Here is a 22941-nt window from a genome sequence, read left to right on the forward strand (position 1 = left end):
CTGCTCGGTGATATGCTGTGTGTGTAGAGTTGGTTTGTCCTGCCACCTAGTGGTCATGTGGGAGGACAACAATGTTCCTGATGTTATTTCTTACTATAGAACCATTCTATAAATAGGCCACGTGACACAACCATAACCATAGTTTAGAAACTCAGGAAGTGTTTCTGGGTATGGAAGAGTTAAGCCTTTGTGTGAACGTCTGGAAATGTTCAGGTCTGATCCCTGAGAGAACCTCCTAACACTTATTGATACGTTCTTGTTGTCTTTTATTTTGAAAATGTTCATTTGGTGACGAGCTCTTATTGTGAAATGTTACCGGATGTGCGTCTAGTCCTGCGGTGTGCTGTTTGATGTGGAGCAGAAAGGAGTGTACCGGCGGGTGGGACTGAGCAGGAAGAGAGAGGAAGAAGTCTGGACCGAACCGAACCAGCTTAGAAGAAGAAGAAGAAGAAGCAACAACCACAGAAGAAGAAGAAGAAGGCAGCGGGCGGACAGGCTGCGTCACCACACGAGCCTAACAGCTGCTAATCAAACAGGATCAGACAGCAAGGTGTGCTCAGGCCACGCCCCCTCAGGTGTGTGTCTGTGTGTGTGTGTGTCTGTGTGTGTGTGTGTGTGTCTCTCTGTGTCTCTGTATATGTCTGTGTGTGTGTGTGTGTGTGTGTGTCTCTCTGTGTCTCTGTATATGTCTGTGTGTGTCTGTGTGTGTGTCTGTCTGTCTGTCTGTCTGTGTGTGTCTCTCTCTGTGTCTCTGTATATGTGTGTGTGTGTCTGTGTGTCTGTGTGTGTCTCTCTGTGTCTCTGTATATGTCTGTGTGTGTGTGTGTGTGTGTGTCTGTCTGTCTGTGTGTGTCTCTCTCTGTGTCTCTGTATATGTGTCTGTGTGTCTGTGTGTGTCTCTCTGTGTCTCTGTGTGTGTGTGTGTGTCTGTCTGTCTGTCTGTCTGTGTGTCTCTGTATGTGTGTGTCCTCTCTTCCTGCTGTTTCATTTTGTTGTTGTTGTTAAGCTGTGTGTGTGTGTCTGTGTCTGTCTCTTGTGTGTCTGTGTGTGTGTCTTTGTGTGTGTGTGTCAGTCTGTGTGTCTGTGTGTGTGTCTCTGTGTGTGTGTGCAACAACACACACAGAGAGCTGTGTGTGTGTGTTGTGTTGAGCTGTGTGTGTGTCTCTCTGTGTTTGTGCGTCCTCTCTTTCTGCTGTTTCATGTTGTTGTTGTTGTTGTTGTTGTTGTTGTTGAGCTGTGTGTGCTCCGTCAGCCCAGCAGGATGAAGGCCCTGATGGAGCGCGTGCAGTAAGACCTCAGCACTCCAGGGCAGCGGTCACATGATCTCAGACAAAGAGCCTTTGTTGCTGCAGCAGCCGGTTCTGGATGAGAACCTGTGTGAGGGTCTGAACCTGGACCCACTCCGTCTGGAGGAAGAAGGAGAAGGAGGACCAGAGAGCTCGTCTGCAGCATCATCTCTGAACCTGCCGCGGCCCCTCGGTCCACACGAGGCTCCGCCATCGCCGAGGTTCCTGCTCCGCCTTCCTGCTGGCCGCGTGCTGTTTTTAGCAGGATGGATGGAAGTGGCTCAGCAGGAAATCCCAGCGCTGCCTCGTCTCGCTCACTTCCTGCCCACGCTGACGAGGGGCCGCTGCAACCAGACCACCAAATGTCAGACGGCAGGGAGGAAGAGCGGAGGAGGAGCACAGCCAGTCCGCCTGGGTCCCAGAACCACCAGAGCAGTACAAAGTCCCAGCGGACTGCTGCAGAGCCAGAGAAGCCAGATTTCAGCCAACACACAACCCAACGCGCCCCCCCCACTGTGGGACCACAGCCAGAGGATTCACCGGAAGATGATCCAGATCAGCCAGAACCAGGACACTTGGTAGCTAAACCAGTACAAACAGGACCAGATCAGCCCAAATCTGATCAGAGGAACCACCATCAAGGACCAGACTGTCCCCACCAAAACCACAAGGACTCTTGTCTCATAGAGCAGGAAACTGAAGAGGACCCACCTCCTCCTCTTCCTCCTCCTCCTCCTCCCATGGAGGATTTCGCTGTTTTCAATTCAACCCTTATTCAGGAAATCCAGAAAGAGCTCCGGTTCCATGTGTCTGAGTCCAAGAAGCAGCAGAACCCCTCAGAACCACCTCCAGATGATCTCACTTCAAACACAGCTGAGGGGCGCCACTGCCACCACGACCTTTCTCACCTGGAGACTCCGCCTCCTGCAGACCAGCAGACCCACCCGGGTCCAACGGAAGCAGTAAATCTGGCTCCACCCCTCACCGGTGAGGTGTGTGACCAGATAGCACCCTGTCCTCCTGCTTCTTCTACACCTGAGCCCAAACTCTGTGGCTTCCTGCTGAAGCAGGGGGGGCCTCTGAGGGCCTGGAAGCAGCGCTGGTTCACCTACGAGGAGAAGAAGAACCAGCTGTTCTACTACCGCACGCCGCAGGATGTAACGCCACTTGGCCGGGTGGAGCTCAGTGGCGCCACCTTCACCTATCCATTGAAGGCGGAGAAGGGCACCTTCCACATCAAGACCACCGAACGCACCTTCATACTCAAAGTAAGGAACCACACAGGAAGTCTTCAGTCTTCATTCTGGACAGCTTTAACCCCCCCCACCTCTCTCCTCACCCCTCCCCCTCCAGGCCATGACCCAGGAGCTGATGCTGTATTGGCTGCAGCAGCTGCAGGTGAAGCGCTGGCAGCACAGACAGAGGTCCAGCTGTTCAGACCCGACCAACAACAGCCACACTGCAGGTGAGACAGACCCCCCTCTGATGAGGACTTCTTCCTCCTTCAGAACTTTCTGTTGTTCTTGTTTTGGCCACATGTTCAGGAAGTGGGCGTGTCCTCTGCCCTCCCCCCCCCCAGTGAGTGTTGGGAAGTCGCTCCTCCTGTTCTCTGAAACTCTGAGTCAGAATGAATCTGACATCAGCCCGGCTTACCGCTTACCAACGGGCGTTGCCATGACTACAGCAGCAGTAAACAAACGGTGCAGCCTGGTGGGTGAAGTGGTCACAGCTCAGAGAACCAGAACATGTTTAATGTGTAATGAGGGGTGGGACAACAGGAAACAGGATGTGAGATTCTTTGATGCTGCCCCCCCTGAGCAGCGTGTCCACACAGAGCCCTGCTGGGAGGCTCAGACTCAGACCTCAGACTCAGACCTCAGACTCAGACCTCAGACTCAGACCTCAGACCTCGTGAGCTGCTGTAACGTGTCACAGTACGAGGAGGTCTGACAGCTCACCTGGCTCTCAGGCATTCTGCTCGTGTCCTGACTTGTTCGGCAGCTTCCTGTTTCAGCCCGTTGTTGATGGAGAAGCCTTTTACCAGCCCCCACACAAAACAGCCTGTCAGCGCCCCCTGCAGGCTGCAAAGCTCACTACAATCCTGCTGCTCTGTGCTCAGGCTGTGCTGATTGATCACTGATTGATCACTGACAGCCAACGATCAGTCATCAGATTAGCACACACTGTGTGGTCCTTTCTGATCTCTGTTTCCTGTTTGTGCAGACGACTTCCTGCCGGCGCTGAAGAGCCCTCTGGGTCTGGTGGGAGAGGGGGCGGCCAGCACAGCAGCGCAGCGGATGCCGCTCACCAACATGTCAATCAAGCACCCGCTCATAGAGATCCAGTGAGGCGATGAGTGTGACGCCTGGAGCTCTGTTTGTTGTTGTTGTCCTTCACAAGTTTTACTTTTGTTTTTAGAAACTCCGTCCACAGTCTGCGGAAGAGGTCGTCTCAGGAGTGGAGTCAGAGCGTGTTTCACATAGAAGATCCAGCGTGGACCCCAGGCGGCGCCGGCGACAGCAGCCGCACAGCGTGTAGGACGCACACTGCACAGTACCACCTGACGTCCTGTTAGTCTCTGGGACTGAGGACGTGTCTTTGATCACTTGTTTGTGTGTGAGAACCTTTTAACCCCTTCCTGTCCCATGTCTGCTCCTTCAGCCCCCAGGACTCTTGTTGAGTCTCCAGTTCTGCCCCATCCCATCCCACTGGCTGATCCGGGGGGTCAGGTGTCTCCAGCAGAGGACAGGGAGTCACCATCGCTGTTCAACAGACGCAGCAGGAAAACAGAGACACCCAGCACGTCCACCATGCCGGTCCTCCGCAGGAGCACGTTGTCTTCGTCCTCAGACCGAATGGCTCGGCTGCAACAGGAGAAACAGATGCTGAAGGAGGAGGTCAAAGCTCAGAAGGTGATCAGCTGATCAGGTCAATGACTGCTGTCGGTCTGACTGAAACTCTCACACACTCTTCTGCTCGGTGTCCTGTGCAGGAGCTGGTGTGGATCCTCCACAAAGCCCTGGAAGCCGCTCAGCTGGAGAAACGCACCTGTGCAGAGTTTCTGGCGGTGGACGGCGAGCAGGACCGCCTGGAGCTGCTGCGACACCGCGAGCGGCAGGCAGCCAACCTGCAGACCCAGCTGGAGGAGGCCAGGATGGAAGCAGAGGCAGCGAGGAGGAGTCTCGCAGAAAGAGATGTCCAGCTGGCGGAGCTGCAGCATGCTGTGAGGATGCTGACGGAGAAGAACAACGCCAAGCAGGAGGTGAGGAGGAACCGGAGGTGGACTGCTGATGTTTGACTGCAGAGGAGCCGCTGCTGAGCTCACTGTGGGACTCTTTCCTGTCAGGTGATCATAAAGCTGTCTGATCAGGTGACCGCCTGTCTGTCCGACCCCCGGCGCTCAGACTTGTCTTCAGGCGGCAGGTTGGAGTCTCAGACCCTCAGACGACTTCAGCAGGACGTGGAGAACCTGAAGGTAACAAATCACTAAAAATGATGATAGTTTAGGTGACGGGGACCCAACAAGTCTGACACCTGAGACCGAAAGGCACAAAATCACATCATGAAGCCCAGTTTAACCACAGGTCCCTGTCCTCCTGAAGCCCCTCCCACTCATGGATGGGCCCTCCTCTTTACCTGGTCCACAGTGCCACGGCCTCCTCACCAGTATGCTGACTGAGAAGCGCCTTTTTCTCTATTACTAAACTAAATTAGCTGCTAGCTAACATTAGAAGGTTTAGTATTATGTAGAAAGAGTTCTCCTTTAGTTTTTAGGGCACTCAGACAGGACTGGTGACAGATGGACTCATGACTGGTTCCACACAGAGGAGCTGACGGCCTGACGACACGTCCCTGGAAATGATGTGTTTCAAAGTGTCAGACTTTAATGTGTTTGTGTCTTCAGGATGACATTGAGGCGTATAAGACCCAGAACAAGTTCCTGAACTCCGAGATCTACCAGCTGACCAAACTGTGGAGGACCAGCTCTGAGCAGGAGAAGAGTCTGATGGTGAAGGTGGGTCACGTTGCACCTCTTTCTCTCACCTTTCACTGACAGCATGAGTTCTGATTGCTCTTCTCTGATTGGCTGCAGTGTGCCTACCTGGAAGCCACCAACTGTCAGGTGGAGAGTCGCTACCTGGGAGTCCTGCGGAAGCTGCAGGAGACCAAATCTCTGGACCCGGCTCAGCAAAAGGCCGTTCAGAAGATGGTTGAGGACGCTCTGAAGGGAGAGCTCAAGAAGGTCATGAAGCTTGACACAGACAGGTAATCAGTGGAAATCTAAGCGACCAATGAAACTTCTAATGGTATGAAACATGTGACCAGCTGTGACTTAACCTGTGCTGTGTCAAGGGATCACGACGAGTATGGCTTTAAGATCATCCCAGACTACGAGGTGGAGGACATGAAGCTGCTGGCAAAGATCCAGGCGCTGGAGATCCGCTCCCACAACCTGCTGCACCAGGTCTGAACACACAGCTGCAGGCCGCGGCCACATGGTCTGCGTTTTACTGGCAGGCCCATATGAACCCCCAGAACCTATGTGTCTCTGCAGGAGTGTGTGGAGCGCCCCCTGCTGAGCCGGTGGGCGCAATACCTGGCTGGCAGGTCAGATGATGATCTCTGTCCCTCCCCAGAGCTCAAAATTCTGGTACGGGGTGGCATCCCACGGGAGTACCGGAAGAGAGTGTGGCGCTGGCTGGTCCAAGCTAGAACCAGGACCACCCGAGAGCGCCACCCGCAGCGCTACCAGCAGGTATGGGGGCCTGACACCACCCGTGTATGACCCGCACCTGCTCCACAGTAACCCAGCTGCTGTGTTTCAGCTGTGTGAGAAGAGCCGGATGTCTCCTCATCCTGCCTCCAGACAGATCCAGCTGGACCTCCACCGCACCTTGACAACCAATCAGCATTTCTCCTCCCCATCCAGTTCCACCCTCCAGCAGCTCCGCCGTGTCCTGTTGGCTTTCTCCTGGCAGAACCCTGCTATCGGCTACTGTCAGGGCCTCAACAGGTACTCACACATAAATTACACTCAACAGGACCCCGTCCTTTTTTACATATGACGTTAAGAGTGGACGTAGACTGTCATGTGACAGGGTCATGTGTGTACCAGGTTAGCCGCGATCGCTCTGCTGGTTCTCCAGAGTGAAGAGGACGCCTTCTGGTGTCTGGTGACCGTTGTGGAAGCCATTATGCCTCAGGACTACTACACCAAGAGCCTGGTGGCCTCTCAGGTGAGGCGGCGCCTTCACCTGCTGGCCTTCAGTTATCATGATCAGCGTCATTAATCGATAGTCTCTGTTCAGGCAGACCAGCGGGTGCTGAAGGACTTCCTGGCAGAAAAGCTGCCCCGGTTAGCAGCTCACTTTGAAGATCACGGCATCGACGTGTCCCTCATCACCTTCAACTGGTTTCTGGTGGTTTTTGTGGAGAGTTTGCCAAGTGACATCCTGCTGCCGCTGTGGGATGCCTTCCTGTACGAGGGGACCAAGGTACGCCTGAACGCACCACGAAAACAATACAGACAACCCCTGAACACAACAACCATGTAGACGTAATGCCTGCACACACCACACTGTCCTGGTGTGTGACTCTCTGAGGTGTGTGTCCGTCAGCTGCACTCTGTGTGCTGCAGGTGATGTTCCGGTACGCTCTGGCTCTGTTCAAATACAAAGAGGACGACATCCTGAAGATCCACGACAGCGTGGAGATCTACCAATACCTGCGCTTCTTCACCAAGACCATCTCTGATGGCAGGTAAGCTCCGATCCACCTCCCAGAACTGCAGGTACACATGATGATGATGATGATGATGATGATGATTTTCCTGCAGGAGGCTCACCAGCATCGCCTTCGGGGACATGAACCCGTTCCCTCGCCGCCTCCTGAGGAACCGGCGTGCACTTCACCTGGAGCGCCTGCAGGCGGAGCTGCGCGAGCTGGAGGAGCAGCAGAAGGCGTTCGTCACGGAGAGCACGGAGCGAAAAGACAAAGAGCTTGACAACATGGTGAGCGAGGACGATGAGGAGCTCTGATCCAGAGCGTCCAGAGTCTGTGTGAACATGTGAGAACATGTGAATGTGTTACACAGTACTTGTAGGTAAATATGTCATGGACATAATGCTAGTCACTTTGGGATGAGCACCCTACGATTGGTGAGGGAACACCCTGACCCGGCTGCTCCGAGAGAGTGGGTACATCAGCGTTTAGTGGCGGGCGATCCACGAGCCTTTAGTCACCTCCCCGTCACCACTGGAGCTTTTTACCTGATAGATTGTATGTGTGTACTTCTGTTTGTATCCAGTCCGAATGGTTAGCTCCATGCTAATGCTAACACAGTTTGTTACACTGAACACTAAGCTAACACCAGCTAGCCTGTTGAAGTGTTCATTTCCACTGTGGTGTGAGCACTGATGTTTCTGTTTCTCATGTTTTACTAACGTTGTACTAATGTTTTAACACACCTCCAGTTAGCATAGCTAGCTTCACTTTCTGTTTACAATAGATTTTAAAACAAAAGCTGTTTATAGCTAGAACTCATCCTTTTTAGTGCATTTTAAGCTGAGTGGCGGATGAATCAATAACCCCATATTTCTACTTAAATATGGAAACAACACAAACACAGTTTACAGATTCAAATTTTGCATTTTATTATTTTTCTTAAAAAACAAATATACATAAGAAACCATAGATATAAAAAACCAAAGTTGTTGACCGTTACTGCAGAGAAAGCTAAACTAGTGTTACACCTGACAGTTAAACTGTGTCTAAACTCTTAGCTTGTTGCTATGCAGCTGTCCGTCATGGAGACCTTTGTCTCTGACTAACGGCAGATTTTCACACCCAACACGATGAACACATGAACATGCACTTTGTGTCGGCCCTTCATCTGCTGCCTTCAGGGCCAGCAGGACGGTCCTCGGACCGCCTCATTCACTGATGCTGGAAAAGTCCAGAGGACTGAGAGACGCTCCAATCGGATCATAGGAGCGCAACAGGTTGTTACCATGGCGATGTCTTTGGAGGCGGGACACCAATCTGCCATTAGCAACACTATAAACCCAGACAGCTGAGCTCCAGCTTTTTGTCAAGATGAGGATAATAAACCTTGATTTTCATCTCAGCACCCGAACAACGTAACAGGAAGTAACATACCGACTGAGATGACATCACCGACTCAGGAGGAAGCCATCTTTTCTGAATAAACCTGACAGGCTGCGTCGGCTGCAGTACAAGTTCACCTCCTGAATACACCGTCATGTTAGCGTGTTAGCATGTTAGCTAAAGGCGCATTATAATATTCATATTAATTACATTTCACATTTAATCTGCAGAACATGTTTGTAAAGTTTTCAAGTTTACAAATAAAAACAAAGATGGCCGCCAGTCAACTGAAATTATATTACATGCAGTGTGAGCAGCGACCTTCAGTAAATTGATTCACTTCCTGTTTCCTCCTGATCTTTCCTCGCTGCTGCTCAGCTGACAAGAATGCTGCTCTGAGGTCGACAGAGAAATTTACATGTGATGTCATCAGCACCAGGCGATGTCATCAGCGCCAGGCGATAACGCCATCGCCAGGTGATGTCATCAGCGCCAGGTGATGAGGACATCACAATGTGATCTAATAAAAACATCCCTATTGGAGCGTCCCTCGCCCACAGCACACTCAGCCAATCAGAAAGCAGAGCTGCTCCTCTGCCTGCTGATTGGTTGGATGTAGTGAACAGTGATTATTGATTGGCAGCCAAAGAGCTGGAAGGTTCCGCTCCAACAGCCTGAATGTATTTTTATAGGACAAGCCACATGAAGCTGAACAGGAACATGGATCAAATCTTCTCTGATTTGTACCAAAGGGCTTTTCTGTGTGAAGTATTGATCAGAGCTTTATGTATTGATAACTTTTCAGTTTCAGAGGCTCCTGTTTGAACTGCCAAAGATCTGATATGTTTCAGCTTCAACAACAATCAGGAGGTGGAATGGAACTCTGCTGCTCTTCATCCTAGTGTGTGTCTCTGTGTGTGAGTGTGTGTGTGTGTGTGTGTGTGTCTGTGTGTGTGTCTGTGTCTGTGTGAGTGTGTATGTGTGTCTCTGTGTGTGTGTGTGTGTGTGTGTCTCTGTGTCTGTCTGTGTCTGTGTGTGTCTGTGTGTGTGTCTCTGTGTCTGTGTGTGTGTCTCTGTGTGTGTCTGTGTGTGTGTGTGTGTTAGTATTTGAGCTACTAACACATTCATGAAAAACACTTTGCAGCTACTCTAACTGAAGTCAGTGTGGAAGGAACTCCGTCTTTAGTGCAAATAGTCGACGTGCTCACTGTGGAAGCTCCGCCCCTCGCTGTCATGTGACTGAGACTGTGCCCGCCTCCTCTCCAGAAGTTGTAGGTGTTTGCAGACAGGTGGCGCGTGATGGGTCACAGCCGGCTGCCCCCATGTGTGGAGATACAGGTGGAGTGAAAGTTCACCGTCAGCGGTCGACCTTTGACCTGATGACATCAGCCTGATCAGCTGGTGTCCACCTCCGGACCCATCCAGCTCAGACTGCGGGCCTGATCCTGCATGTCTCAGTCAGTCCAGAGACAGTGCTGTTAAACCTGAGACAGGAGGAGGGAGCATGGCGCTCCACTGCATCAGGACCACTTCCTCGCAGACGTCTGCAGCCTCAGAGAAGGAAGTGATGTCACAGGTCCGAGTGAACACCTGACTGTTGGCAGAGAGCCGTCTGACAGACTTCAACCACATGACACCGTGAACATAAAATGAGAGGCGGGACAGTGCTGTGAGCCGGATCAGCTGATCAGGAGGTCAGCGAGTCGAAGGTCGGAGGGTCACATGAGCAGAAAGATGTCGGCTTGTGTTTCTGGGTGTGTCATCATGTCTCTGGTGTCTGTCTGCAGGACGCTCGGACTCACATCTCAACCTGCAACGAGGCGGCACGCTGGGCGGCTCGGACAGGCGACCAATCATCACGCAGTGTTCAGAGGGGTGTGATGCTGCCGATGGGCGCGCCGCGTGTTGAACAGAAGCAGGAAGACTTGTTGCTGTTGATGTGTCACACGATGCTGTTTGTTTTATTGCCGACGGTCTGAATGCGTCCGTCACTTCTTCTTCTTCTCGGGTTGTTGAAGTGTGGAGGTTTTACACCTCTGCTGAGAAGGGGCCGCCATGACCTGCAGGGTGGGGGTCATGTGACTAACAGCGTGGGCTGATTGGTGTTAGCTGGCTCCTCCTGTGATGTCACGATCACAGGGCTGTCCATTAAGACCGATTGATTATATTGAATAGTCAGTGAATAGTAAATAGTTGTTTTTCAGCTGAACAACAGGTGGCGCTCATTCTCTATTGAACCACAACAGAAGACGATGTCACTCGACAGACAGCTGCAGGCTCATGTAAATGTCAGAGAAATATTTGTCATGCTAACGTGTTAGCTCACTAGTGCTAGCTAGTCACATGACTGTCCTGGCAGCTCATAGCAGTTTATGACTCTGGACCAGGCGACCGGCAGCCAATCAAATTTCTGCTCTAGTGTTTGTTTCCATGACGACTGACCAACTTTGAGCGGACTGCACAGGAGCTGGTCCGGGCGCCCTGAGGCCACGTTCCTATGATGATGCATCCAACATGGAGTCCAGGTGAGTGTTGGCAGCCGAACAAAAACGCAACTGAGGGACGATGAGTTCTTTTGTAAAAAAGGACATCACTACCAAAAAATGCATCAGCCAGTTTAAAATCTGCAGCGCTTCAGTATAAAGTGCTTCATTACATTGTTACGTTTTTACAGTTTCTTATTAAAATATCGTTTTCCCTGGAGTGAAACCATAGTAAACATGTTACACGTTGGTAAAAATAAACATTTGGAATGTCTCTTTTTTTTAAGAAGTCCCATTGGCTGATTTTGGTCAAGCTGAACTCGTCCCCGCAGCCTGAAACAGGAAGACGTCCACATGGTTAACACACACCACATGTGAGCAAACCATCGTGGGAACGGCGGCCAGGAGAAGCAGGCGATGAGTCAGACAGACGGAGCAGAGCCAATCAGGTGAATGCTTTTATTTCATGGCGTCATGGAGCCATCGTCCGGTCACAGGCGGACAGACTGTCAGGAATCAAAGGTTCAAATCCTGACTGTAAACTCCTGCTGTGACCGCACGATGAGGGCGAGTGACATGCAGGAAACTAGGACCCAGCAGACACTGGTCACATGATCAGTGGGTTCTGTGTGTGTGTGTCTGCAGGCAGAGAGTGTGTGTGTGTGTGTGTCTGCAGGCAGAGAGTGTGTGTGTGTGTGTGTCTGCAGGCAGAGTGTGTGTGTGTGTCTGCAGTCAGAGAGTGTGTGTGTGTGTGTGTGTGTCTGCAGTCAGAGAGTGTGTGTGTGTGTGTCTGCAGTCAGAGTGTGTGTGTGTGTGTGTGTGCAGAGTCACTCAGGTGTTCAGACAGAGATCAGCTGCAGGTCAGACAGAGACTCTGAGTGTTGGTCATGTGACTCCATCATGGCGTCCTGCTGAGGGGGACAGGACTTTATGTGCTGAGTCTGGTTGGAGTGAACTCTTTGTTTTTTTAAGATCAGGATAAAGAGTTCTGATGCGTTCAAGGACTACCAGGATTTTTCCTGCTCTTACAGTTTTGAGGGCTTCCGATGGTTAATGACTATATTCATACATTTAAACAACATGAGGTAAAGAGTTTTTGTCTGCTGAGTCCTTTTAAAGCACTTTGGTGAGAACGTCAGGCCATAACAAACAAACAAACAAACAAACAAACAAACAAAGTATAAAAATATTTTCATATAAAACATACAAAAGTAAAAAATAAAAAACACAAACTCATTAAGGAGTTTAGTCCCAAAGGCTGCTGCTGAGGGTGTGATGGTGGTGATGGAGATGTGATGATGATGGTAATAATTTAGATTAGCATGCATGAGGTCATCCAGTCAGCACACTCAGGAGAGAATTCATCTGTTAGCATGCATCAGTTAGCAGTTAGGTGTTAGCACATGTCTGCTAGCACGTTGCGGCGACCGAGGCAGATATAACAGCTGATTTAGCGGAGGGGGCGGGGCTTGGTGCGCGCAGCAGGCTGACGAACAGGAAGAGGGTGGATGTGGGCAGGCAGATGCAGAGGAAGAGGACAACATCCTCGCTAAGACAGAGGACGAAGACGCTCTGCTCCGTCAGCACCCAGTCTACAAGCACCCCCACCAGCAGGTAGTACACCTGGAACTCCTGAAGCTCCTCCCATTCCCCACCGCCCCACTCCAGCCCCGCCTCCACTGCTGCCTCCTCAGATGAACTCTTCCGCCTGGTCACACCCCCTCCACTGGTGCCGTCACTCACCATGGGCTTCATCTCTGCGCCCTCTGACACCGCCTCCTTCACCCGGCATCGCCCGCGCTCCACAGCACGCTCCAACCTCCGACTGCTCTCCACAAACTCCTGCAGGGGTGAAACACAGGCAGTTAGGGGCGGGGTGTTAACACGAACACAGCAAAGGACCGTGCACAGAACCCAGAGGAACAGAGGGGAACCGGGCCGACAGAACCTCACAGAACAGTGCATTCAGACCCAACAGAGCCTCCCAGTCAGTCACTACTCACACGCTGTGGGTCATGTTTCTGGATTCTGGATCTTTCAACATGCTCTGACGTGTGACGCGTGTGTGACGCCTGTGTGTGTGACGTGTGTGTGGCGTGTGTGTGACGTGTGTGTGACGAGTGTGGCGTGTGTGTGACGTGTGTGTGTGAAGTGTGTGTGGCGTGTGTGTGACGTGTCTGTGACGAGTGTGACGTGTGTGTGACGCGTGTGTGACGTGTGTGTGACGCCTGTGTGTGTGTGTGACGCCTGTGTGACGCGTGTGTGTGTGTCGGCGCTGCACTCTGGTGCTGATCTCACCATCAGAGCTTTGTCCATGAAGAACTCTTTCCCTGGAGTGCCGTCATTGTACTTGGTGTCAATGGCAAAGCAGAGGAAGAGGACGTCCACCACGATCTCGAAGATGGACAGGAAGCAGTGCGCCACCAGGAAGGAGAAGAGACACACAATGATCAGTGGCAGCAGCCACTCAGCGTAGTCCCGCTGGTAGTTCAGGAGGAGGACGCCGGCGAACGCTGTGGATGTCACGATCAGGATCTGAGAAGACACGTTCAGACATGTTTACACATCACCTCTCTCCTGCTGCTCATTTGTGCTAATCAGACCGGATCTTCAGAAATAGGTCAGAATCGGGGGGACCAGCCCGCCACCACCTCACCTTCCCCAGGAACAGCACAAAGTCTCCAATGGCGTTGATTGTGGCGACGCGCAGGGCGTTTTCCACCAGGATGACAAAGGCGTCGCGTGCAGACGTGCAGAAACTGGTGCTGTTGATGGCTGTGGCTGCATATGCATTCTAGGAAGCACAACGGACACGAGTAAGACCAGAACCGGGGCGCGGGGGTGGGGCAGTGTGATGCATTGTACCTGATTGAGATAGTTGAGGCACTTCTCCAAACACCACAGACAGCAGATACATGTTTTCAGCAGGCAGCGGGCGCACGCGTTCTCCTGACAAACAACAACAACAACAACTTCATTCATGTTCTCAGACACCGACACTCAGCAGCGAGCTTAGATCAGGCACCTTTCCTTTCAGCTGGTTGTGGATGTACATGAGGATGAGGCGCGGGATTTTCACCAGCGTGATGATGAAGGATCCTTTGGCCACAGTGCCCAGGTGGTACCGCACCAGTCTCAGGACTGAGGACAAGATCGGGGTCACCGGGAGTCTGTTTTTGTCCCTAAAACACAAAGTGTGAGTTGGTGACCACGGCAGGAGGCCGGCCTTCATTGGGCTACAGCTGTGAGGGCTCACCTGGTGAAGTAGTACGTGACCACGGCGCCGGCCACCGTCATCTGCTGACAGGCCAGGATGAACTCACTGATCCACACCAGGCCCACAGCGTGGTACCAGGTCAGGTACTGCAGAGGGCCTGTCAGCCTGAACTCTGTCAGACCTGTCTCCTCGTTCTGGACCGGGTTTCCTGAAGAGAAGAGACAGCAGAGCTTTAGAGCCAGAACAACTTCCAGTTTCACAGAGACACATTCTTCCTGACTGCAGCGACTGACCGGTGGTTCCGAGGAAGAGCAGCACCAGGATCCAGTAGATCCAGAAGAGCAGGAGGGCGAGGAACGTGACGAACGGCTGCAGGGTGAGCAGGGGGAGGTGGATGAAGACTTTCCCCGCCACGTGGAACAAAGCGATGGTCAGAGCCACCCGCTTCCTCATGAACAGCATCAGCAGCAGCAGGATGACCTGAACACAGACACACACTCAGTCCCGGTTCTGGTTCCACCGCACCCTGTGTTCACCTGTGGTACATACAGTAAAGACGGTGGCGGCTACGGCATAGACGAGCAGCGCCTGTCCGCTGTCTCTGCTGACCTCCACCTCCTCTTTCACCTCCTTCTGCGTCTTGGAGGAAGTGTTGTTTCCATACAGCTGGTGGTCGATGTACAGCCACCAGAGAACGCCGGTCCCCGCTGAGACAACACAACACAACACAACACAACAGCACGTCACACACCACACTTCACCTCACAGCAGTGCAGGCAGGAAGTGACCTCACCGAGGGATCCCAGAACAACTAGCGAGGTGAGGATCCAGACGAGGACGGCCGAGATGTAACGGATGATGACCATGAGGATCATAGAGAGGACTGAGGGACACAGGGACAGTCAGTCACATGACCAAACACATGTGATCCACTTTTATTTCCTGTACATTGATTTATGTCTGAGGACTCGTTCACACAGGTCCTGTCAAAGGACGGCCCGAGTCTGTTAATACATGTTTACTGGTTCTGGTTCTCACCCAGAGCGAGCACGCACAGTCCGATGATGATCTCTTTACTGGCGGCGACGCCAGCAATCAGTCGGTGCAGAACGCTGTTATCGCCCACAAACGTCACCACAGCCTCTGCAAACTTGGCGTAGCAGGACACGTCCACTGGAGTGCAGCGGTTAAACACTGGCAGCGGCTTGCTGAGGACACACACAGGTCAGAGGTCAGAGACTGTACTGAGAGTTCCGAGGACTCAGGGCAGACAGATGGACGTACCTGGGAGGAACAGGAAGTTTGGGACATTTTTCAAATCGCTCAGGGAGACCAGGATATTTATGACCTGCTAACTCGTAGGAACACAGCTCCGAGCCTGCAACAAACGGCAGAGGGAGAGACGTGATGCATCACCTTGATCACCTCCATCTCCACCACCCTCACCAGGGGTAACACGTTAACTGGTCCCTCTGTGTGAACGACAGTGGCTTCTTTCTTAACCAACATGGCTGCCAGAGGAGCTGTGAGGTCACCTGATCAAATGTCTGCTGTCATGCTTCAACACGTTCCTGTCTTGGACACAGTGAGTGCTCTGAGTCAGAGGGTGGCCATGATGGAGGACAAATGGAGCAGAGTGGCACCGATGACACGGATCACACGAATGCTTCCTTTGTTACTGTACTGTGTGTGTGTGTGTGTGTGTTCAGTACTGTCTGTGTGTCCTTTCCGCAGACATTCGATCATCGCCATGATGTGACAGCAAGCATCCAGCCAGCTGATGACATCACAGCTTCCTCTACATCCAGAGGTCCTTCTATCACTGAGGACCCACTGAGGGACCAGCCACAGACACGTCAGACTACATTTCCCATCAGCCCCCACTGAGAAAGGTTTGTACCTGTCTGTGGCTGTGCTCAGTGCTGACATCATGTGACTGTGATGGCCTTACCATTTAACATGGCGAACCTCCTCAGGTCCTGGTAGGTCTTCAGCTCCTCGGTGGGACACAGAGACACACACAGAGCCATGGACTTGATTTTCCTCTGAACAATGTCGATGTTACAGGGATCCAGGAAGAAGACAAACCTGCAAACACACAATAACCAGAGCTAATGTGACCATTCAGTCCATCCATTCTCTGAAGCTGCTTTGTCCCGCACCGGGTCCCGGGGACCCGAGCTATCATCGGCAGGAGGCAGGTGAGCTCTGCAGCCCAGAGCCTGACCCCAGGCAGACAACAGTGGGTCACATATTCAAAATAAACAACAGCGGTGCTATAGAATACATTAATGTGTAACAATCCCTCATTTAAATAGAACGATCAGTCAGAAAGCAGTGGGGGCGGCACTCAGTGATGTGTTCAGTGGCAGACACGCTGCTCTACAGATATAACTGACCACAGCCTGCCGTGACTGCAGGTTAATCCCATCAGGAGCATCAGTCCATTCAGCTTAGCACAGCTGCAAGGTTAGCATCCCAGAATAAGCTGTCAGCAGTCTGGAGCTGTGTTAGAGTTTCAGAGCAGGCGTGTCAGAATAATCATAATGTTCTGAGGAGACTGGCTGCAGCTTTGAGTAAAAATAGAAGCAGAGGAGGATTAGAGCTGAGCAGAATGTCAGAATGCAGACGTGGGAGAAACAACAAAGAGTCCATACTGTGAGACCGCCGAGCCCTAAAACACTCACTGCTCCTACGACGGCAGAAATCTCAGCTGACCTGAGATCTCCTCAGGTTCCAGAGCAGCAAAGCTAACATGCTAACACACTGCTGTTTACACGCCACATGACATCAGCTGCTTTCTGCAGGTGGAGCTGCAGGGAAAAATAGGACGTGTGTGTGAGAGAGGGAATCTGTGTAAGCAGGCTGACTGATGAGTCACCCTGTCAATGTCAGCACAGTCACTGATCTGTCCTACAGAACCTAAACTCACCACATGCTCAAGAGCCAGGATCTACAACCAACCCGTCCTTCCATCACTGAGGACTCGCTGAGGGACAGCTACAGACACTTCAGACTACATTTCCCATCAGCCCCGGCTGAAGGAAGAGTGTACCTATCTGTCGCCGTGCAGAGTGCACGTGGAGACATCATGTGACCTTACCATACCACACATTCATGACCAGGATGGGCCGCACTAAGACACTTCAGTAAAACTACAATCATGTAGTAGTACTACTGCAACACTACAGCAGCAGTCTGCCACAGAATCACACAGACAGACAGACAGCACTGAAATACAGCAAAGCTACAAACACACACACAGAACTACACCGACTGTCACACGCTGAGCAGCCAATCACAGTGAAGCACTCACTTCCTGTCAGTGTGGTCGAGGCCACTCAGCCGCACACCTTCGATCTGCTCGTTGCGCTGGCCGCAGGTGTTGCCGTAGCTGTCATAACCAAAGACGAGACGAGCGGCGCCGCCGGTGACGATGGTGAAGCCGCAGATGCTGCCCTGCAGGACAGAAACACAGCGGCGGTCAGGGAAGGCAGCAAGGCCTCTGATTGGCTGTCATCAAGCAGTAACAGTTATCAATTCGATTACTAACTGTCCATGTGTGTGTGTTTACTGTACTCTACTGTGTGTGTGTTTACTGTACTCTACTGTGTGTGTGTGTTTACTGTACTCTACTCTGTATGTGTGTTTACTGTACTCTACTGTGTGTGTGTTTACTGTACTCTACTCTGTGTGTGTGTTTACTGTACTCTACTCTGTGTGTGTGTTTACTGTACTCTACTCTGTATGTGTGTTTACTGTACTCTACTGTGTGTGTGTTTACTGTACTCTACTGTGTGTGTGTTTACTGTACTCTACTGTGTGTGTTTACTGTACTCTACTCTGTGTGTGTGTTTACTGTACTCTACTCTGTATGTGTGTTTACTGTACTCTACTGTGTGTGTGTTTACTGTACTCTACTCTGTGTGTGTGTTTACTGTACTCTACTGTGTGTGTTTACTGTACTCTACTGTGTGTTTACTGTACTCTACTGTGTGTGTGATTACTGTACTCTACTGTGTGTGTGATTACTGTACTCTACTGTCTGTGTGTGTTTACTGTACTCTACTGTCTGTGTGTGTTTACTGTACTCTGTGTGTTTACTGTACTCTACTCTGTGTGTTTACTGTACTCTACTGTGTGTGTTTTCTGTACTCTACTGTGTGTTTACTGTACTCTGTGTGTGTATGTGTTTACTGTACTCTACTGTGTGTGTGTGTTTACTGTACTCTACTGTGTGTTTACTGTACTCTACTGTGTATGTGTGTTTACTGTACTCTACTGTGTGTTTACTGTACTCTACTGTGTATGTGTGTTTTCTGAACTCTACTCTGTGTTTACTGTACTCTACTCTGTGCGTTCACTGTACTCTGTGTGTGTGTGTTTACTGTACTCTACTGTGTGTGTGTTTACTGTACTCTACTGTGTGTTTACTGTACTCTACTGTGTGTGTTTACTGTACTCTGTGTGTTTACTGTACTCTACTGTGTGTGTGTTTACTGTACTCTACTGTGTGTGTATGTGTTTACTGTACTCTACTGTGTGTGTGTGTGTGTGTGTTTACTGTACTCTACTGTGTATGTGTGTTTACTGTACTCTACTGTGTGTGTACGTGTTTACTGTACTCTACTGTGTGTGTGTGTGTTTACTGTACTCTACTGTGTGTTTTCTGTACTCTACTGTGTGTGTTTACTGTACTCTACTGTGTGTGTTTACTGTACTCTACTGTGTGTGTTTACTGTACTCTACTGTGTATGTGTGTTTACTGTACTCTACTGTGTATGTGTGTTTACTGTACTCTACTGTGTATGTGTGTTTACTGTACTCTACTCTGTGTGTTTACTGTACTCTACTCTGTGTGTTTACTGTGCTCTACTCTGTGTGTTTACGTGTTTACTGTACTCTACTGTGTGTGTGTGTTTACTGTACTCTACTCTGAGTGTTTACGTGTTTACTGTACTCTACTGTGTGTGTGTGTTTACTGTACTCTACTGTGTGTGTGTGTGTTTACTGTACTCTACTGTGTGTTTACTGTACTCTACTGTGTGTATATGTGTTTACTGTACTCTACTGTGTGTGTGTTTACTGTACTCTACTGTGTGTGTGTTTACTGCACTCTACTGTGTGTATGTGTGTTTACTGTACTTTTGTGTGTGTGTTTACTGTACTCTATTCTGTGTGTGTTTACTGTACTTTACTGTGTGTGTGTTTACTGTACCCTACTGTGTGTGTGTGTGTGTGTGTGCGTACTGCACTCTACTCTGTGTGTGTGTGTGTGTGTTTACTGTACTCTACTGTGTATGTGTGTTTACTGTACTCTACTCTGTGTGTTTACTGTACTCTACTCTGTGTGTTTACTGTGCTCTACTCTGTGTGTTTACGTGTTTACTGTACTCTACTGTGTGTGTGTGTTTACTGTACTCTACTGTGTGTGTGTGTGTTTACTGTACTCTACTGTGTGTGTGTGTTTACTGTACTCTACTGTGTTTACTGTACTCTACTGTGTGTATGTGTGTTTACTGTACTCTACTGTGTGTGTGTTTACTGTACTCTACTGTGTGTGTGTGTTTACTGCACTCTACTGTGTGTATGTGTGTTTACTGTACTCTTGTGTGTGTGTGTTTACTGTACTTTTGTGTGTGTGTTTACTGTACTCTATTCTGTGTGTGTTTACTGTACTTTACTGTGTGTGTGTGTTTACTGTACCCTACTGTGTGTGTGTGTGTGTGCGTACTGCACTCTACTCTGTGTGTGTTTACTGTACTCTACTGTGTGTGTGTGTGTGTGTTTACTGTACTCTACCATGTGTGTGTTTACTCTACTCTGTGTGTGTGTGTGTGTGTGTGTTTACTGTACTCTACTGTGTGTGTGTTTACTGTACTCTACTGTGTGTGTGTGTGTGTTTACTGTACTCTACTCTGTGTGTGTGTGTGTTTACTGTACTCTATTCTGTGTGTGTTTACTGTACTCTATTCTGTGTGTGTTTACTGTACTCTACTGTGTGTGTGTGTGCGTACTGTACTCTACTGTGTGTGTGTGTATTTACTGTACTCTACTGTGTGTGTGTGTGCGTACTGTACTCTACTGTGTGTGTGTGTGTTTACTGTACTCTACTGTGTGTGTGTGTGTGTGCGTACTGTACTCTACTGTGTGTGTGTGTGTGTGTTTACTGTACTCTACTGTGTGTGTGTGTGTTTACTGTACTCTACCATGTGTGTGTTTACTCTACTCTGTGTGTGTGTGTGTTTACTGTACTCTGTGTGTGTGTTTACTGTACTCTACTCTGTGTGTGTGTGTGTGTGTGTGTGTGTGTTTACTCTACTCTACTCTGCGTGTGTGTTTACTCTACTCTGTGTGTGTGTGTGTGTGTGTGTGTGTGTTTACTCTACTCTACACACTCTGTGTGTGCTGCCTGAAACTGCGGCTGAGATTGGCCGTCTGAAGGTTGCGGCTGATTGATCAGCCGATCATTAGATGATTGATCTTTAGGGGTTGGAGGCATGAACATGTGAAACATGTTTGTAATGAGCTGTTTGAAATTCAAAATGGAGGATGAGACAAAATAACACACAGATGCAGCATTAGTGTAGTTAGTGTGGCAGTATATACTGTACTACTGTACTGTAGTACTACAGTACACTGCAGTGTTTCTGTGGCATCAAAGTATCACTTCTGTGTTTGTATTTATTAGTAAACTGCTATACTTGGTTTATGCAGTGTGTGCAGTGTGTGTAGTGTGTGTGTACAGTGTGTGCAGTGTGTGTAGTGTGTGTGTCGTGTGTGTGCAGGGTGTGTACAGTGTGTGCAGCGTGAGTACAGTGTGTGTGTAGTGTGTACAGTGTGTGTGGTGTGTGTGTCTGTGTAGTGTGTAGTGTGTGTACAGTGTGTATAGTGTGTATAGTGTGTGTGCAGTGTGTAGTGTGTTGTGTGCAGTGTGTGTCTGTGTAGTGTGTAGTGTGCAGTGTGTAGTGTGTTTGCAGTGTGTGTGTAGTATGTGCAGTGTGTAGTGTACAGTGTGTGTCTGTGTTGTGTGTGCAGTGTGTAGTGTGTTTACAGTGTGTGTGTAGTGTGTGTCTGTGTTGTGTGTGTTGTGTGTAGTGTGCAGTGTGTGTCTGTGTAGTGTACAGTGTGTGTCTGTGTAGTGTGCAGTGTGTGTAGCTGCAGTCTTATAGCTGCAGTATTACTCCTCAGTGTCCTCCCCGCCTGTCAGGCTGTGGTTACTGGACTCGGCGCCCTGTCACGGCTTGTGTGTCTGTAACACTACAGTGTGCTGCAGCAGTATGGACCCGGTGTCCCGGTGCCGGGGGCCCGGGGTGTCGGTGGTTACCATGCCGGCGCAGAAGACGGTGAAGAGCAGGAACCAGGGCAGGTCTGTGCAGCTCCGGTCCTCCAGCGGTCTCCATTCTCTCTTTGTCCTCTGAAACACACACAAACACGGCCACAGTCAGTCTGCCTGGGCCTACTGGACCGGGCCGAGCCGAGCTAACGGGAAGGGACAGGCAGGACGCAGCCACCAGGGCCTGGCTCGGTTTCATCAACGACCAGAACACGCTCTTTGGACCGGGAGTTTACCGGAGCGGTGCCGCGGACAGGCCACAGTTACCCGCGGTAATTGGATTATGAGAGCTGCTGGCTCTAATCCGAGCTCGGCCCTCTCTGTTCCCCGGGACCGGGACTCCTTTCACGATATAAAAAATAAACAACGCCGGTGCTCTGCAGGAGAACAAAGAGGGCAGGACGGACGGAACCGGGCCGGGCCAGGCCGTGCTTACCTCCGCGCTACCGCAGCATCCCATTGCAGTCAGGGTGGACGTGCCCGGAGCGTCACGGAGCTTCACGGAGCTTCAACTGAGCAGCAGCGGGGGTCTGGTGCCTGTCAGGCGGGGGAGGGGGGACGGGCAGCCCCGCGAGATCCCGGAGGCCAAGCCCGGAGCGGAGACGGTCCCGACAGTCAGACTGAGCGCTCCGGCCCGTTGAGCATGTTACTGACCGAGCCTCCTCCGGTTACCGTACCGAGCGGGGATTAACGGCCGAGGATTTGTCCGCCACACTTCCTGGTGGGCCGTCAGGTGCAGCGGCCATTCATCTTATTGCGCGTGCGCAATTTCAAGCGCAGAACAAACCATTGTTCCCGGCGGAGCTGCAGCTGCAGTACCTGCTCTGACCACTGACTGGAGGATAGCGGCAGCGTGGCGCTATTTCCCCGTTACATGGCTTTGTTTAGAAACCAATGATGTTTGGAAGTTAGAAAGTAGATGTGATCACATGACCCATCAAAAGTGACCAGCTAAGACTCAGACTGCACCGACATTAACCCCCGCACTCTGAACATTAACCCCCGCACTCTGAACATTAACCCAAACATCTGAACATTACCCCAAAAATCTGAATATTAACCCAAACATCTGAACATTACCCCAAAAATCTGAATATTAACCCCCGCAATCTGAACATTAACCCAAACATCTGAACATTAACCCCACACTCTGAACATTAACCCCCACACTCTCAATATTTACCCAAAAATCTGAATATTAACCCCACACTCTCAATATTAACCCCCCCCCCCACACTCTCAACATTTACCCAAAAATCTGAACATTAACCCCGCAATCTGACTATTAACCCCCGCAATCTGAACATTAACCCCCACACTCTGAACATTAACCCAAAAATCTGAACATTAACCCAAAAATCTGAACATTAACCCAAAAATCTGAACATTAACCCCCTCACACTCTCAATATTTACCCAAGATGTGAATATTTTCTCAGAGGAAGCGGCTGCTGTGTTGAGGCATCAGCAGTGACCTTTGACCCTCACAGACAGGCTGTCACTCAGAGCACTG

The 22941-nt window shown here is 50.6% G+C and overlaps 2 protein-coding genes across 11 annotated transcripts; one reads left to right on the plus strand and one right to left on the minus strand.

The window, feature by feature from the left end:
• Window positions 1-348: 348 nt before the first annotated feature.
• Window positions 349-10426, plus strand: LOC114442184 (TBC1 domain family member 2A-like). Of its 8 annotated transcripts, none has more exons than XM_028415527.1 (18): window positions 349-575; window positions 1253-2554; window positions 2640-2751; window positions 3510-3630; window positions 3705-3820; window positions 3948-4198; window positions 4279-4548; window positions 4633-4761; window positions 5191-5301; window positions 5380-5552; window positions 5640-5751; window positions 5842-6042; window positions 6113-6300; window positions 6403-6523; window positions 6596-6781; window positions 6925-7046; window positions 7123-7297; window positions 10181-10426. In XM_028415527.1, the coding sequence occupies exons 2-18, from the start codon at window positions 1553-1555 to the stop codon at window positions 10370-10372; spliced, it is 3582 nt and encodes a 1193-aa protein (XP_028271328.1). In that variant the 5' UTR covers window positions 349-575; window positions 1253-1552; the 3' UTR covers window positions 10373-10426. The 8 variants fall into 8 exon arrangements, with proteins under 8 accessions (XP_028271328.1, XP_028271329.1, XP_028271330.1 ...); XM_028415528.1 differs by having other exon boundaries at window positions 1258-2554; XM_028415529.1 differs by having other exon boundaries at window positions 1261-2554.
• Window positions 10427-10865: 439 nt separating this feature from the next.
• Window positions 10866-22175, minus strand: slc44a1b (solute carrier family 44 member 1b). Of its 3 annotated transcripts, none has more exons than XM_028415537.1 (16): window positions 21866-21889; window positions 21421-21510; window positions 17410-17552; window positions 16045-16181; window positions 15378-15471; window positions 15132-15301; window positions 14887-14976; window positions 14643-14800; window positions 14387-14573; window positions 14133-14301; window positions 13902-14058; window positions 13742-13825; window positions 13533-13670; window positions 13175-13411; window positions 12620-12718; window positions 10866-10948 (listed from the first exon to the last, which is right to left on the minus strand). In XM_028415537.1, the coding sequence occupies exons 1-16, from the start codon at window positions 21887-21889 to the stop codon at window positions 10889-10891; spliced, it is 2037 nt and encodes a 678-aa protein (XP_028271338.1). In that variant the 3' UTR covers window positions 10866-10888. The 3 variants fall into 3 exon arrangements, with proteins under 3 accessions (XP_028271338.1, XP_028271339.1, XP_028271336.1); XM_028415538.1 differs by lacking the exon at window positions 10866-10948 and adding an exon at window positions 10959-11209; XM_028415535.1 differs by lacking the exon at window positions 10866-10948 and having other exon boundaries at window positions 11736-12718; window positions 21866-22175.
• Between the last annotated feature and the right edge of the window lie 766 nt (window positions 22176-22941).

Source organism: Parambassis ranga, chromosome 10 (assembly GCF_900634625.1).
Source record: "Parambassis ranga chromosome 10, fParRan2.1, whole genome shotgun sequence".
Taxonomy (NCBI): Eukaryota; Metazoa; Chordata; class Actinopteri; family Ambassidae; genus Parambassis; species Parambassis ranga.